The sequence below is a fragment of the Nothobranchius furzeri genome, chromosome 10 (assembly GCF_043380555.1).
Source record: "Nothobranchius furzeri strain GRZ-AD chromosome 10, NfurGRZ-RIMD1, whole genome shotgun sequence".
Taxonomy (NCBI): Eukaryota; Metazoa; Chordata; class Actinopteri; order Cyprinodontiformes; family Nothobranchiidae; genus Nothobranchius; species Nothobranchius furzeri.
In genome coordinates this window covers 61,583,459-61,600,814 of record NC_091750.1, presented here as the reverse complement: position 1 = coordinate 61,600,814, position 17,356 = coordinate 61,583,459, and the positions used below count along the sequence as shown (strand labels likewise).

General features: G+C 42.7%; 1 protein-coding gene across 3 annotated transcripts in view; it reads left to right on the top strand.

The window, feature by feature from the left end:
- dclk1a (doublecortin-like kinase 1a) overlaps positions 1 to 17,356 on the top strand; it is a 70,097-nt gene that overhangs the window by 28,662 nt on the left and 24,079 nt on the right. For 2 of the 3 annotated variants that reach the window (XM_070555857.1, XM_054730792.2), the window contains exons 4-5: positions 1,198 to 1,297; positions 8,343 to 8,450. In XM_070555857.1, the coding sequence (XP_070411958.1) occupies positions 1,198 to 1,297; positions 8,343 to 8,450 (208 nt within the window). Of the gene's footprint in view, positions 1 to 1,197; positions 1,298 to 8,342; positions 8,451 to 16,878; positions 17,168 to 17,356 lie in introns of those variants that run through there. The other variant, XM_054730793.2, reaches the window with a different exon arrangement.

The window sequence follows — 17,356 nt, the reverse complement described above, 5'->3', positions numbered from 1 at the left end:
TCTATTTGAAGAATGCGGAGAGCAGTTTTGTGATGTAAAACGTGGCGTTCAGAGACCAGAAGACGCACAGTTTTTTGCAGTGCTCTGTAGGAGACCACAAAGGAGCAAATAAGCATCAATGCTGCCGTTTTCCCCCTCCCCTTCCAAATCAGCAACTATTCCAATTTCACAAATGCCAGTTTTTTAAATGCTGATTGTTTGACGTCTACAGAGTTACAACCAATCAGCACGAGTTAACCACAAGTCCTGCCCAGCGACTCTACCGGACCTTTTCTGAGTGCCCCAATCCACATACTCTGTAGGTTCCTGAAATGGTCCTTTTGAGCTAGCACATGCCGCGAGGTTCTTACAGTGGAAAAAGGCCAAATGCGTTCATTCTTTACACTCAAGGTGATAAACCTTACAGATCCTGTGACTTGTGTGTAAATCTATCCTTGTCGGCATGTCCCTGTGCGATTGGTGTTAACTTCACAGTGTGGAGTCTGTCAAGGAGCGACAGTGACTCAGTGAGAGTGTGAATCACATGTGGATTTAGCCAGCTACACTCTCATTAAACACTGATCTAATTATCTACGCTTTCCTTTTCCTGGAAATATATTATGTGCCGCCAATCCACCAACAATATCAGTAAAATGCACCATGTTGGGTTTTTCTTCCTGGTTGCGTACGTCTTCAGAGAAGAGACTTCCTGCTTGTTTCTGTGAATGTCCAGAGCACACACCTTTATGGATTAACTCATTACCAAGTGAGCAAGGGCTTACATCACCGCTAATAGACTAATAAACTGAGGGCCGCTGCAGCTACAAGTGACAGGTTTGATCATCCTTATCGATTTCCTGAAGCTCATTACATTTTTTTTTACCTTAACACAAGGAGATCAACATGCTTTTATGAGTGTGTGTGGTGCAGTGGGAATAGAAGAAGAAGAAAATATAATTTCTATAGTGCCTCTCAAGATAAAAATCACGAGGTGCTTAGGACTTCTAGTGTGTTGTGCATGTGTGCACATTTCTAACTAGAAGAAAGGAAATTGGACAGATATCACTTCAGAATTTGTCAGAGCTGGCAGGAAATTGCTCCCTGAGCTCCTCTCCTTGGTTGGCAGATAATTGAGTCGCCCTTGAACGACATAAGCTGTCATTGCATTTGTTATACCTGAAGCGTTGTTCATCTCTCTTGTTTGTGTCTTCATTTCAGGTGACGTGTTTACAGGACTTCTTCGGAGACGAGGACATTTTTGTGGCCTGTGGGCCAGAGAAGTTCCGCTACCATGACGACCTGATGCTGGATGAAAGCGGTGAGAGAAACGGGAATGTTCGGATTTGTTAAACTCGCTTTACTCACTCTGCTTATTTCCCACCTGTACACTTTCTGCCTATCACCGGCTGTTTACCACTCACTAATCGCTCCTTGTACAGGCTTCTTTCTTCTTTATTTATTTTTTTGTCACACTTAAATGTTTCAGATTAATGAACACATCTTAACACCAGTCTAAGATAGCTGATGATGATTTTTCTCCAAACTCAACCCTTTAATTAGCAGTTCTACCACTTAGTGGAAAACATTTTAGTGCCTATATCTCAAATCTGGCTTCTAGAATGTGAAGCCTGGTTAAAACCAGACTTGCCTGGAGGGTCTTAACAGCACCATTTGAGCCCTCCTTCATGGGACAAGAGATGTGACAGTCATCAGCAGATAAATGGACACTCAGCTTATGGTTCTAAAATATCACACCCAGGGGCAGCAGGTAGAGGGGAAATAACAGGGGGCCAAGTATTAAACCTTGTGGCACCCCTCAGAAAAGATCAGAAGAAGCCACCTAGAAGACGTGGTGAATATATCAGGAAAAAAATGAAATAACTACTAAACTGAAAGATTCCAAATGATAGTGGGATGTTTGAATAATAAAGAAATTGTTGCATGATTATATATTTATAGGCCTGTCTAAGGTCAGACATTCTCCTTTAGGACTGTCTGGTAGAGAGCAGAATTCATATTTCCATCAGTTAGAACAAGGTCTGCAGGTCATATTTAGTTTTTAACTAAAGATTTTAATCCTTTTTAATAAATAAAATCTCATTTTGAATTTCAAAACGCCAAAATTTGCAGTTAAAGGATTTAAATTTGTTTGATATGCAACATGTTTTATATGCTGTAAGTGATGGAGTGCAAGTAGGACCTTCCTGAAAAAAACAAACATCTGGGGCCTCATTTATCAAGCTTGCTTACGCACAAAACGGGGCTGGAAAACTGCGTAAGCAACTTTCCACGCAAACCAAACTTTGGGATTTATGAAAGAAAACTTGTAACAGTTTCTCATCTGGGTTGGTTTAGTTAATATTATGGGGTGCCAGTCAGGTCTCCTTCCTGACTTATAGGATGATGGTGAATGTTTAAGAAAATAGCTTTGAACCCAGTTTTCCTCTGTCACACATGGACATATACTTAAAATGATTTTGTACACACCCTCAATTTCTACAAAAAGTGTAGGCAACCAGCAGAATAAAGAATACAGCACAGTCCATGAAGACAAATCAGCAGTCTTGTCCTTGATTTTGGTGTAGCTCCATTTTAATTTTCCTTTTTATCGTCTTATGTCTTTGCCAGGGGCGGATTTAGGACTGAAGAAGATCCGGGGCTTAACACACACACGCGCGCGCGCACACACACACACACACACACACACACACACACACACACACACACACGTGACATGCACTAGTCAACATCATATATATTTGTCTTGTACCACATAATTTTTTATCTGAAGCTACATATTAAGCATATTCAGGGCAGAGTATTGTTCCTGTTAGTGTTTAGTGTGAGATGATAGTAAATATTCCCTTTCTTTCTCCAACCACTTTACCTGATAAGCTAACTTTAGGCAAACCAGCAGCACAACAAATATTTTCAAATAAGACTCACAAACCTGAGTCAACACCAGTCTCATCAAAGCTGGGGTTCTGTCGTTGTACTTTTTGTCTAAAAAACGTCCTTATGTCCATCTTCACACATGCGTTTTAGGCAGAGACTGCAGAAGAAGCCGGCTGCTGAAGGGCTTCTTCTTCAGTGGTGGAGGCTCGGGCAGGCTGTATACAAACTACTGCCAGCTGCTCCCTCTCTGTTGGACTTTGGTACTGCATGTTACTTCCGCGTTTTAGATCCGGGGCTTTTCATAAAACATTCGGGGCTTGAGCCCAAGTAGCCGGGCCTAACGCCGCCCCTGGTCTTTGCCATGGAATAAGGAGCTATGACACAAAACAAATATATTTACATTAAACACACAATACATTCAAACATAAAAAGAAACCTGTAAAAGAAATAATCTGTACCAGAACTCACTCACTTGACAGGGGTGTGAATGATTCTTCTAGCAGTACACAGGACACAATTCAGAAACTAAAGAAAACACAGATTTGTTTTGCCCTTAGTTTTAGGTCTCAAGGACTTAACACAGGCACGCCAAGTATTTTGGTTGGTGTTTGGTAGGCTCAGAGGACTTACATTCTCCTCTGGAATGATGGGCGAATCCACGCCGTCACAGGAAGACGCTCCACATGCTGACTCTTTCTCCAGCACTTTACATCCAGCACAATACATCCAAGGGAATCAAAGGAAACGATTGGAGAAAAAACCAGGGGAGACAGTGTGGCTTTCCTTTTGGAAAGTGAACTTGGGAGTGGCGCACAGGTGCTGAGCATTTGCCATCAAGGCAGAGAGGAGGCAGGAAATGAGCAACGCGGTGCAACCTGAGGTTGTCACAAACTTAGCGGGAAAATGTGCGCAACTTTAAGTTGACTAAGGACCTTGCTTACGTACATGTTGGACATGGAGAGCACCTGCAGTGCTGCTGCTGAGAAGGATACAATTACGAAATCCTGCAGCATTATCACTTGCACTGCTTCATTTTCACACAGAACAAGACCCCCCACACGCACACACACATGCACGCGCACACTCGCGCGCACACACACACACACACACACACACACACACACACACACACACACACACACACACACACACACACACGCACACACACACACAGCCTGAAGCACAGAATACGGAATGCAGAATATCAGCAGGGGGACAGATTAAGACAGAATGTCATGCGCCCTTGCTACTTGGACAAGGGAGATCTCTGTTTGGCTGACTGGTTAGTGCTTGTGACTTTCACCTGGGAGTCTGGGGATTGAATCCTGATAGGACCATCTTTTTTATATCCGCCACAGATCTCTCTGAAGAATTCACAACATTGACGGCTTCAGCAACACTGTGCCACTCCGTGGATTTTCTCTTATTTGTTTTGCAAAAGCACTTCCTTTCATTTCTCCACCTCACCCACAAGTCAACTTCTGCTTGTGAAATAGTGCTTCCTTGATCTGCGGTCGTGATTGAAACGCTGCAACAGCCGGCTTATGTATATGCCTGAGATCCACAAGGCACATTGCATTGACTATTTATGGCAGAAAGTGGGCGTGGTGAAGGCAGGATGTGACTAAAAAGCAGCTGAGAACCTTTCTATATAGTTTCTGAGTTATGAAGCGGAGATTGTGTGCAGCTGTGTGTACTCCATGTTTGATAGATCACAAACCTACTTGGCGTAAGTACGGTTTTAGTAAAGATTCTACGCAATACTTGATAAATGAGACCCCTGGATTGCAGCACATGGTGTTCCAAAATTAGTTATTTTTTATTTTCTTTTGCATTTACATTGTACCTGTCTCTGTTATGTGCACTTATCAAAGATCATATATGATAGTATATTCAGCCACCATGACATAGTTTGTCAGTTTGTGGACTAGTGTGTTCAAAGCTCAGGTTTTGCATCTGACATTGACCGTCTTGAAGTTTTCTGAGGCTTAGGTTAATAAAACTTTGGGCATTCTCCTTAACCCTCCCACTGTCTTTATGGGTGACCCCACGAGAAAAGTTGACCATTGAGCAGGATTCATGGTTTATCCCTTGTGGCAGGGGTGAGGCGGTGAAGAACACATGTTTACTTCGGGCCCCGATCATCTATTTAGATGAGATAATGTGTTATAAATACAAAAACTGATTAGAAACATGTGACTGAACAGAATTCTCAATGGAAAAGTTTCTGCTTCAAGACAATAAAGACAAACAATTTGAACAATTTCCACAAGACGTGACTTCTGCTGTTATCGGTAATTCATCCAGCTTCCCAGTCTCTTTATGATAACGCTATTATTTCCCTAAAGGATAAACCTTCCTGGTTTGGTTTGCAGAAGGCTGGCTTTCTGATTATCTGTTGTTTCTTCTGTTCGGCCTCTCTCCCCGCCACGGCCCTCCCAGAGTACATTTTGTCCCATCTGTCATTTGCTCTCTCTCTGTCTCCCCTTTCTGCCGTTTAGTCCTCATCTGTGTTCTCGACACTCCTGTGCTTTAGTCTTTCTCCCACATGAGTGAGTATTCTCTGGCTTTTGCCCCGAACTGTATTCAGCTGATTTGATTCCCCGCTATCCCCTTATCTGCTGGATAATAGTCATTCTACCTGGGTCATCAACCTCCACCCCCTTATTCCTGTTTGTCTCTGTTCTTCCTTTCCCCTCCATTCCTTCTCAAAATGTTCTCCTTTTACTTTTTAAAACATAATACAAAGCTGCTTCCATTAGCCAGTCTTTTATTTGTGACCTTTTCTTTTCTGAGAAAGATCACAAAACACCCTCCTACCTGCAGAATGGCTTAGAGGACCATGTTCCCATCTGTATTGTCATTAATGACTTATGATTTTCTCCAGAAATGATGTTCCACCTCCCATCCAAAATCAGTTCTTGTTCTATATTTTAATGAAATTTCATTAAGTTTCAGTTTCGTCTCAACAACAAGTGTGCTTGTAAAACTGTCTGCTGTTAATCTCACCTGATAATGTCAGAGTTTAAGTAAGTAAAGCTTATTTTTTAGCACCTATCGCAGCAAAAGTCACAGAGCTTCACAATAAAATCTATATTAAAACATAATTAATTATGTTTCCTCATGAAAAATACCCCCAACCCCATTTTCAGCTGCATTCATGCATTTTCTTGTCTCTATTTGACTCAATGATTTCTGATCTATGTGGGAGGTGCACGGAAACCGAACCGCATCTGTCCTGCTTTTGATGTGAAAGAAACTTTAGGATTCGTTCTTTCATTATAAGCCTGCCAAATCCATCTTCTGCCCTCTGGCGGGGGTCTAATGGTGGAGAGCGCCAATTTTATTTCTTTATAACTTTTTTTATATAATTGCCTGATACAATCAATTATTATTATTATTTACAACACAGACACATGTGTTCAAGTAACATATTGTAGTCAGCCACAAAAAAATTGCTCCACAATATTCATTTTAACATTTGTAAATAAATACATAGGCATGGTGTTGTCTACAAGGAGCTTCCAGGTCATTTTAAAGGGAGACTAGGTAGTTTCTGCTTGCTTTTAGCACCCTCTAGTGTCTGTTTAGAAGAACCAAAAGCAAAACTTATCTCCTGAAAGCTGAAATGTCTCCTTAGCCTCCCTTAGTGTTTACAGGAGAGGTTCAGAACTAAATCAAACAGATCAGCTGTGTTCATGATCTAAAACATGCTGGAAGCAGACTGCAACACTATTGGGCCATTCCCATCTGTACCGGGTCGGCCCGGGCCGGGTAGCGTAGGTTGTTTACATATCTGGGTGGCCTGGTATTTTTCCGGGCCAACCAAGGCTCATTCTCAGCCCTCTTCTCGAGGGGGTCTGCTTCAGGCCGACCAGGGCCAACACACCCACTGCTGACAGCAAATTCACACCTTCCATTAGAGCAAGCCTCTGATTGGTGGGTAGAATCAGCCCACATGGGCTTAAGGCAAGGATGCGTGGAATCAACCGGGCCAGGCTGGGCCGACTGGGGCTACCCGGCCCAGGCCGACCCGGTACAGATGGGAATGGTCCATAGGAGTGTCAGCTCCAAGTCCAACAGACCGTGCCAGTACTCTGAAGTTGCAAATGCCATATTCTGGCCCCAAAGGGAGACGGGGGTCTCAGTGACATTTAATTAACCCTATAGAGGATCATTTTAGCAAATACTCGCTCAAAAAATGATTTTAAACCATGAGAAAGTTGCAAAGTATCCCTTCAAAGAAAAGCAGTTGTATACACAAACATATAAATACCTTTTTAAAAGTAGAAGTACACAAGAGTTCTCTAATACTTTCCATCATGCTGAAAATGATAAATGATAATGATAAATGACACACACTTGTATAGCGCCTCTCAGAGTAAGGACTCCAAAGCGCTTTACACTACAGTGTTTCATTCATCCATTCACACACACATTCACACACTGATGGTGATGAGCTACAATGTAGCCACAGCTGCCCTGGGGCACACTGACAGAAAAATAGTTTAAAGGTCTGCATTTAACATCCAAAACATACACATGCATAAAAAAATTATTCTAGCACAACCGCATTTTTTTTTCTGTGCCAGCAGACAGGGAGTGTGTGCTAACACCTCTTCATCCTCTGGCAGACACGGAGCAAGAGGCAGGAACAGACTGATGGGAACACCGAGTGACAAACCAAACAGACAGACAGTCGGAGTCAGAGCTGCAAACAAGTTCGACTCCTTTCAGCATCGCCATAATTATCGCCTCTGTCTCAACTCTGGCACTCTGTCATCAGGCTAAAACTCTGCATTGTACACTAATCGACGGCCACTGCAAATGCCACACAAGCAGCCCCCCCCCCCCCCCCCCCCCCCCACACACACACACACGCATGGGTTGATGAGTACGGAGTGTGTACTTCTCCCACTAATCTAAAATGTTAATGAGTTAAAATGGGGCTGCGTTAATGAACAGGAAAGGAGGAGTGTGTTTGGGTATGGAGGGTGTGTGAGAGCTATCTCATGGCTCATTTGTCTGGATTATGTGTCTGCAGAGTGTTAGCCCTCCGTGAGTCGCGGCTGGAATTCTGAGATAATTTTCTTTAGGAAGCGAATCCATGGAAGGTCAGGGACCTTAGGCTAAAGCTAATTAGAGCTGTGCTCATGAATCACTTTTTAAGAGAGCAAATGCTGATGCATGGACGCACCCTTGTTACTGTGTGCTGATTGCTTTTTAATTCATCCCAGTTTTTGATTCCAAACTCCTGAAGTTTTAGGGAAACCTTGTGCCAAAGATAGGTCAAAACACCTGATTCAGTCAGGAGTAGTGTGACTTCTGGTAGCAGATCATGGCATAAGTCATGTCCTTCACTGATGTTCAGTTTTAGCCACGTTAGAATTTGTTTATAGATTTTTTTAGAATAAATTAACACATTTTGTGTTTCCCTGAACAGTTGTGTCTGCTCTTCCTCAATCCAGAGTGCCGTATGATGAAGGCAGTGACCTATGGCAAGATATCAGGCTCTGCCAACCGATTCCCTCTCAAGACTGTCATCCAATCACGTCGCAGCAAGTCGCCCGCATCTGGTAAAGCTGCTACTTTTGTCAGTTTTCTGTTATTTCAGTTTAGCCTCATTCTATTGCAACTTTTGGTTGTGCTGTTTGTAGCACTGTTGTCTGACAGCAAGAAGGTTGCAGGTTCAAATCCAGGCTGCAGCCTTTCTCCACGGAGTTGGTCCTCCCACAGACCAACAACCATCTATTCATTTTCTATACCCGCTAGTCCACGCAGGGTCATGTGAGGCTGTTGCCCGTTTCCAGCAGTTTCTGGGCAAGCAGGCGGGGTACACCCTCTACAGGTTGCCAGTCCATCGCAGGACAACACAGAGACACACAGGACAAACAACCAAGCACACACACTCACACCTAAGCTAAATCACAGCATGCCCTATAGGTTGTAAATTGTAAGTCGCTTTGGATAAAAGCGTCTGCCAAATAAATAAACATAAACCTCGCCTCTGTCAGTGCGCCCCAGGGCAGCTGTGGCTACATCGTAGCTCATCACCACCAGTGTGTGTGTGAATGGATGAATGATACACTGTACTGTAAAGTGCTTTGGAGTCCTTACTCTGAGAGGCGCAATACAAGTGCGGGTCATTTATCATTTATTATAAGGATTATTTAGATAGACCAATCAACCTGACTGTCATGTTTTTGGACACCAGGCTGGGACTCAAACCTAGGACCTTCTTGCTAACAACTGCTCCACTGTGCAGCCCGACCAAAAACCATTTCAGGTTAATTGAAGACTCTGTAAAGTGTCCCGAGGTGTGTGTAAATGGTTGTTTGTCCCTGTGATCAACTGGTGACATGTCCAGGGTGTCCTGCACCTCTTGTCCGACCAATGCCGGAGTTAGCCACCATCTTCCCGCAATCCTAATGAGGAATGAGCGGTTAAAGACGATGAATGCAGCATCTGCAGCCCTCATCTGATTGTTTAGCTTTTTCTAGCTAGTTTCATCTTTCTGCCTTGCAGTATAAGAAATACCAGTAAATACCACATATAAATCTGTGTTTCTGCAAAGTGTCTGGCACTGTGAACGACCGTGTAGATCAGTGAGCCGTGTCTCATTGCAGAATTCAAATGCGAATGGTTTCACAAGGGAGTGGAAAGAAATGCTAACACGGTTGAGAGAGGTAACAAATAAAGGAGGGAGGGGCTGGTGACTCAATCCTGCAGCTCCCCACCAGCTGCTCTTCACCTGACATACTAATGAAATGACATGAAGCGGTAAGAGCCCGCACTTGTACCCGCTCCATTGTTTATGCCTGATGATACACCAGGAACACCTTTTAGAGGAGATATCAAACAAACATGTTCACAAAGAGAATTAATTCCAAGAACTGAGAGCAGCTCTCACTAATGCACCGATGCTGGGGGTACCAAACATCCAGGCCGGCTTCATGCCCATGAGGACTTGGTAATTAGTTTCAGGCTTTAGCAAATATCACTTCATTCTTCTCCTGATTGCACAGCTTGAACTGTGGCTGTTATCAGAGAGTTGAGCAACTGCACGCTGAAGTTTTCATTCTCGCAGCAATTGTTTAGTTACTTAGTGCAGAGACTTACTGGGTCAGGGATGATTCAGCGGGTGATGCAACAGCCAGAAAGAAGTTGGTCCTCCTGCTGTTTGAGCACCTGAACGTGGACAGATGCACCTTTTTAAAAAGGAGGATAATTGCAGTTTGAGGGGTTTGAGATCTGGAAGCCAGAGTGAGGAGGAGTGTTTGGAACTAGGAGGAAAAGGTTATGAAGTTGACTCATAAACTAACTGATCTCCCTAGCAGCAGACTGTCTGGAATACAGCTGTACACAGATGTGTGTGTGTGTGTGTGTGTGTGTGTGTGTGTGTGTGTGTGTGTGTGTGTGTGTGTGTGTGTGTGTGTGTGTGTGTGTGTGTGTGTTGGATGGGAGGGTGGGGTCATATTGGCTGTTATGGAGACAATGCACTGTCAGAACATGTAATTAGGAACACAAAACGCTTGTGACACCCATATATGGCAGTGACTTCCTGTGACAAAGGCCCGCTGTTGGAGACAGCTGACTGACGCTCGCTCCCCGCTGGAACCCTGAGTCAGACCATGCTGCCGTCTCACTCGTGTCAAACTCTTCCCTTCTGGCGCTGCCTCTGCTCCTTCAACTCATCCAGTCCTGCTGGAACGCTTTTATATTTACACTTTTTATATTTACTCTGTTTGCAAAGGAAGAGGGAGGAGTGACGGCAGGGGAGCAAATGATGGATGTGATGATTATTATGCAATTTTGCCCCCTCATTTTCAACACACACACACACACACACACACACACACACACACACACACACACACACACACACACACACAGAGTATTATGTTGCCCGTTCTGTTTTAAGGATTGTAATTTCATTACATTTAATTGGGTTGAAACTCATAAACGTCAACAAGTTGTACTGAGGTGAAAGCTGACGGGGCTGTAAACGTGATATTATTTAGTATTTTTGAAGTAGTTTAAAAAGTAGAAATTTCCTTTTGATTTGTTGAGGAAGTTTATCAGGGATTCTGGGTTTGTACCTTCATGTTAGCAACGTGCATTTCCAGTTGTCCAATTAGGAGAGATAAATTATGACTTGACAAACTTTAAAAGTCAAAACTCACATTTTGAATTTGTTTGTGCTGCCATACAGGTTTCTATGGCTTCTACAAACACTACAAACATAAAAAACACCCATCAATTAGTTTTCTGTTATTATCTGGTTTTATAAATGATGTGTCTCAAACAAGCCATTTAAAAAAGTTCCTGTTTGTGATGTCACAATGGGGAAATTAGCATAGAAGTCCCCTCTCATCCTAAGGAGAGAGCTCCAGGCTGGAGGAGCAGTAGCTCTACTCCGATCTCCTGTCAGATATGGGAGCTTCTCAGCTAATAGCAGCCTGAGCGGAGGATGGGTGGGCGTGGCCAGTTTCAGGTAGTTTTTTTTAAGTTGAAAATGAACTAAATGATGCCCAGTTGCTGAAAAATGTTGGTGTCTTTGTAACATATAACCATAAAAATCAGGTCTAGAGTGGGTGTGAGTCTCTGAGGCTGTATTAGACGTCATGTTTCATTTTACGTGAGCCCGTGAAGACAAAAAAAAACAAACAAAAAAACCCCACATTTACTGATGTGTAAAATGCAGATACAAAACTTTCACCAGAAAAAAACAGAAAAAACTATTTCTGATGTTTGTTTCAAATATAAAATGTGAAGTTCTGTTTTGCAGCTTTACATGTAAAAAAATAAAGTCAGATGCAGCTTTAAGACCAGTAGCTTTATATTTTCAGTCTAATCTAAAAAACAATCCAAAAATTTCTTGATGATCTGTCAGAGCAAAACAATGAATGCAAACCTTTCAGTGTATTAAAACAAAATACATGGAAGCAGCAGTCTGGAAATGATCTTATAATTAAATTGAACCAAGAGCAGATGTTAGGTGTGAGTTATCTCTGAGACAAAAAGCATCTAGCACAGCGTCAAACACCACCTGGTGTCCCTCTGAGCGTCCCGTTGTCTGCAGCTGAGACCTGGACCGAGCAGAGGTGGATGTGAGGACAAACAGAGAGATAGTCACACACTCGTAGTAGCACAGTGACATGTGTTAGGTTGTTAAGAGAAATTAAGAGAGATTTTTCAACATTTGGTTGATAGAGAGAGTCAAAACACAGTCCTGCCTTCTGTTGTTTACTTGGATTTAAGTCATGAGGATTTATGGCACCAATCAATAATAAGCAGAAAACTGTCAAATTAATCCCAATACCTAATGGTGTCAATGCAGGAATTGATCAAATAAAATTCAAAATATGTAAACAAAATAGGTGAGTGAATTAAAAATAACAAGATTAAAGGCCTAGCATGCTTTGACGGAATGTGTCTTAAGGCCAGAGTTTTAAACTAAGATCATCGAATGGTGATTAATTATAAGTTACATTCATTTAGGGGATAAAACAAATTGTATTCTGTGCAGTTTCACACCAGACTTCAGTAGTGTTGGGTAAGTGTTGTCAATGACTCTCAACTACTGACATTTCAACTTTTTAGGTTTGATTTTTTTTTCAGGGTTAAAATAGGAGGTTTGGCGTGGGAGTGTGTGAAGGGGGTCAGATGAATGAGGGTTGGCAGCCCTGATGTAGATATCCCCCTCCCATACCATGGTGTGTTTTACTTGGCAGTGATGCTTCAGTGTGGGCAGGTCGCTGCGTAGCAGCTCCAAACTGTCACCACTCAAACTCGGTTCTTAGATGATGTCACAGCCCCAGCTGAGTGCACACGCACACCCAAAATAACGGGCAAAAACAAGTTGCACTCGAACATGGTTTCTTTCCCCTTCTCGCCATCTGTCTCTCTGTTGATGCCTCATGTCTGCTAAAACCAGCGGAGGAGTGGCAACGGTGTCAACAAGAGTCACCCCGACACCTCAGTGTTTCACCTTTTTCTCTTGATGTAACAAGTCACTCTGCATGATTACAGAGACTTTGCTGCTGAAGCAAATAGAGGAGCTGACCCAAAAATAAAACCTGTGTGTCTCCGGAGAAATCACTCCTGGTTGAAGTGTTAATGTGTGATTTCTGCAGACTTCACTGCTTTTCTAGCAAGATAAAACCCATTTGGGGAGGATGTGTTTAACAAACAATAAAAATAAAGAAAAAACAAAACTGGGTTTGAATGAAAAAAACTACAGAAACTGCAAGAAAATCAATATTTTCTTTAAAATGCGTTGATTTTATCACTAATTCTTAAATTATAGCCTGCTAACGAATCAATCTGAGGAGTCATGCCGAAGTTGCATGCTTTCTGCTCCACCGGTAAAAACATTCACTGCTTGGTTTATGCTTGACGCATTCACTTTCCGCGCGGTGATGCGGCTCGCGGATGGAACGCTCTTCACAACTCGCAGCGTTTATGGTTCGTGCGGCTCCTCTCTGCGGTGAGCCAATATTCTCCCAAACTGAACGGGGCAGCATGGAGCTCTACAGCATGCATCCAACACCACACCATAGTAGAAGTAGAAATTACTGTTTACAACATGGCATTTCAACATTTTTAACAGCGTTCTTGTCTTTTCCGACAGTGCGAGCTACTTCTCTTCAAGAATTATTAACAACATGTTGATCACGGTGATCTCTGAGAGCTGAATCATACAAATGTCTGTATTTACGAACCTCTGCCGTACTAGTTCTTGCCGGGCCGCCATGTTTTTCCACGTCCAACCGTCCGCGTGGTTAGAAATTTTCCGAGGTGCGCGTTGCGGAAATTCTGGGCCGTGCGGAGGCGAGGTGGAGGGGCGTGGTTGTTAAAATGACGCAAAATGACGCAAATTTTCCGCGCGGAGCCGTGCGGACCTCGCGGATGCGTCAAGCATAAACCAACCTAATAATGTTTTATAAACTAGCGACAGCCATGGCAATAGGGTGTAAAACTACCTAGAAAGGTATGTACTGCCCCCTTGTGCCAGGAAACTTCACCCTGCCACATCAGAGAGAATGGTGGCTCGTTAATAGTTTTGAAAACGATCGACCACTCTGATTTTAACATGCAGGCTGAATGTGATAATCGTCTCCTACACCTATCTCCTGCATTAGCTTTGGATAGAAAAGAGAAAGTTTGATCTACGTCACACTGTCACTTAACATTCATGGACTCAACCATCTTTCTTCATGACGGGGAAGGCTGTTGCTGGTTTAGCGTCCAAAAAGCTGCAGAGAACATCTCGACTAGTAGAAGCTAACCATTAGCTTTAACAACACCGGAATGTTTTTCCCCAGAGTGCGACTTATAAGACATTCCTTCCCACTAAAGACCACTGCAAATGTATTAAAATACGAGTGGAGGACCTCATTAAGCTTAATTTATGTTTTTCTTTGTGAACAACTACCTAAGAGACTTGTGTGAACCATTAAGACTGTAATCTGTCTTGTAGTAGTAAAACGTGCGGTTAGCGTGCACCATGGGAGAATGTTTAGGTTGACTTGATTAACAGTGCCAAAAACAAACAGACTTGCCTGACATTTGTTTAGTTTCTCCTGTCATTTCATTAAACCAAATGGATCTAGAGTTGCAGGATTAGTCCATTACCCTCCAATCTTCTTTTTGTAATGCTCATTATACGTTGGTTTAATTATACGCTATGCAGCCTGAAGTTTCCTGCACAATCAGTTGTTGAAAAATGTAATTTGTGCAAGGACATTCCTGTCACCCTGCGCTGTACTTCATGTTCCACACTCTAGCTGTGAAGTGTACAGACTCAGACAGCTGGCTGCACAGCCTCCTTTAACTTGGCTATTGAAAAAGCTTCAGCTGACTCATAATTGTCACTTCAGCTACGTGTAAGAGGTTTGACTACACCAAAAATGGTCGAAAGGTCTTCAAGCTGCTGAAATCCCAGTTTTAGCTGCATATGTTTTCTATATATTACTCACTCGCTGTCTTTTTGAAATCTCAACCAGCATGTAATCATTCTAATCATTACAGACTCAAAGCTGTTTAAAGAGCAAGTCACCCCCAAATCAACTTTTTTTTCCTGATAAACTATATAAATGTGTGTCTAATCGTGCTGCAGACACGTGTAGTTAATAGTTTTGCACTTTAGTGCATTTTAGTTAAAATTGTAATTTTCTGCCTAAAACTGTCAGTGTTGTGCCGTTGTCAGGTAAAAACTCTGCACTGCATTAGAATTTAAATCTGCCACCGCTATTGGCTAAGAGGTATGCTATGATGTAAACTGGTACATTATGATGTCACAATGCCGATGTGAGCCTGTGTGTGTGTGTATTTGTTAGCGGCTCCGCCCTCTCGGTCTGCTAGGCAACAGCATTTGTTGCATTTTTCAAACATGAAGAGGGAGTGAAGTAAGTTTCTTGTAGGGGGTGACTTGCTCTTTAAATTCCATAAAAATATGATCAGACGCGGTAACGGTAACATTTAAAGCAATGCAGTTACAACGGCTTTTCAATTTGTTTCAGTATTTAACTATCTTGCAAAACAAATGCATAATTTGGGTTATTTATCTCAGTAACAACACGAAAATATTTGTTTAGGCATATCTTTTCAATTACAGATGGTCATTCATATGCTTTTTTCCTAACAGCTTGCATTGGGCAAAAGTATCACCCTTATGAATGCTTAGGCTCCGCCCTCAGTGTGTGGGAGGGGGGGGGGTCACAGGGGGGTCCAAGCTTTCTGTCAGGGTGGCACTGGCCCACCCAGGACCCCCTGTAGAACCACCCCTGCCTCAAATACATTTTGATATAAACCAGTGATGTAATGTAACTAAGTACAGGTACCTTGTTTCTGTACTAATACACATTTTTAAATATCTGTGCTTTACTTCAATCATTTTCTTGAGGCCTACGGTTTACTTTTACTTCACTACATCTTAAAGCAGTTCTCTGTACTTTCTACTCCACTACATTTTCTAAAATGCTTCAAATGTAAAAGTACTTCAATTTGCGCATTGTCCGAACCCCACATATTCTCTGGCAGCGCACTTCCTTATCCATGCCAGACTGCAGTTCCAAAAGTAATAGTACTTTAATTTGTTTTTTGCCCCTTTCCCCAGATAGAACACTATTACACACACAACTCATATTTAAATGTTAGTTGAATACTTTTACTTGTCATTTGAAAATGCATACTTTATTACTTGTAGTGAAGTCAAAATTTTCTTGGATACTTCCACTTTCACGATTTTTTTACTCGTTCATCTGAACTTTTAGCTAAGTAAAAAAAATCAAGGACTTCTTCCACTACTGTCATAAACAAAACATTTATTGCGGACCTATATGGACCGCTTGTTGACTTTGACAACAGCTTTCTCTGTATTCATGTTGAGTGTGACCCGTGAATTTGGTCAGGTGACACATTATGTCAAAAAAAACTTTAAACAAGTTTTAACACCAACTTCCCCGTTGGTTTCTAGAAAATGTCAAACCTTCAGCCTCTTTTAAGATTTCAGTCATGCTCAAACTAACACTGGTCTGGAATGTGTAAACTCTATTTCTCTAAACAGAGGCTGTTCAATTAGCCTGGGTCCTTAATCCGAATGGATGAAAAAATCCCATTTTAGATCGTTTTTAAATTCCCTCAACATGATTTCTCCTGATGTGCATCAAGAACCCCCACCCCCACCCCCACCCCCACCCTCACCCCACCTCCCTTCTCTGTCTCGTCCCCTCTTTATTTTTCTCGTCCTCCCTTTCTCCCTCTGTCTCTCTCCCTCCATCTTCCTCTCCCTACCTCCCTCTCTCTCCTTCTCTCTCTTGCTCTCTCTCTCACCCTCTCCCTCCCTGCTCTCTTGCTCTCTCTCTTCCTCCCTTTCTCCTACTCTCTCTCTGCCTCTCTCTCCCTCTCTCTCTCTCTCTCTCTCTCTCTCTCTGTCAGTCTCTCCCCTCTCTCCCCATCCACACCCTTTCATAAAGCTCCTATAATTTACTCTCAGACCCAAGTCGTTCTCAGATCTATTTTTCTTGGCTGAGTGTTAAATAGGCCCGCAGCCAAAATATTAAAATTCTCTCAGCATCCTTCCTCTCTGCTGCCATGCCTCAGCGCGCGTCAGCGCTTGCGCAAGCAGCCTCTCCTGCCTCTCCGCCTCTCTGGTAGTACAGCTCTGCTCCATCTCTCATTCACCTCAGTTTACTACCACAGTCCGACAGAACGCGTTCAAAGCTGCTGCTCTCCTCTCTGTCTCCGCTTTGGATTAACACTGTGCTTTTCACCATGCTGGAAGTGGAAGGTAGGGATTCATATTTTATCTGTTTAATCTGGCGTTTATGGTGCGTTACCCCCAACCTTTGATAAAATAAACGCGCTATTTTCCATCCTGTGTGACCTTGACAGAAAGAAGTGGTTGTTGCCAGAAGGTGGTATGTTGGGATTTTGTATGAGGAAGTCAGGAACCATTTATACTTTTATTGTTGTGTAA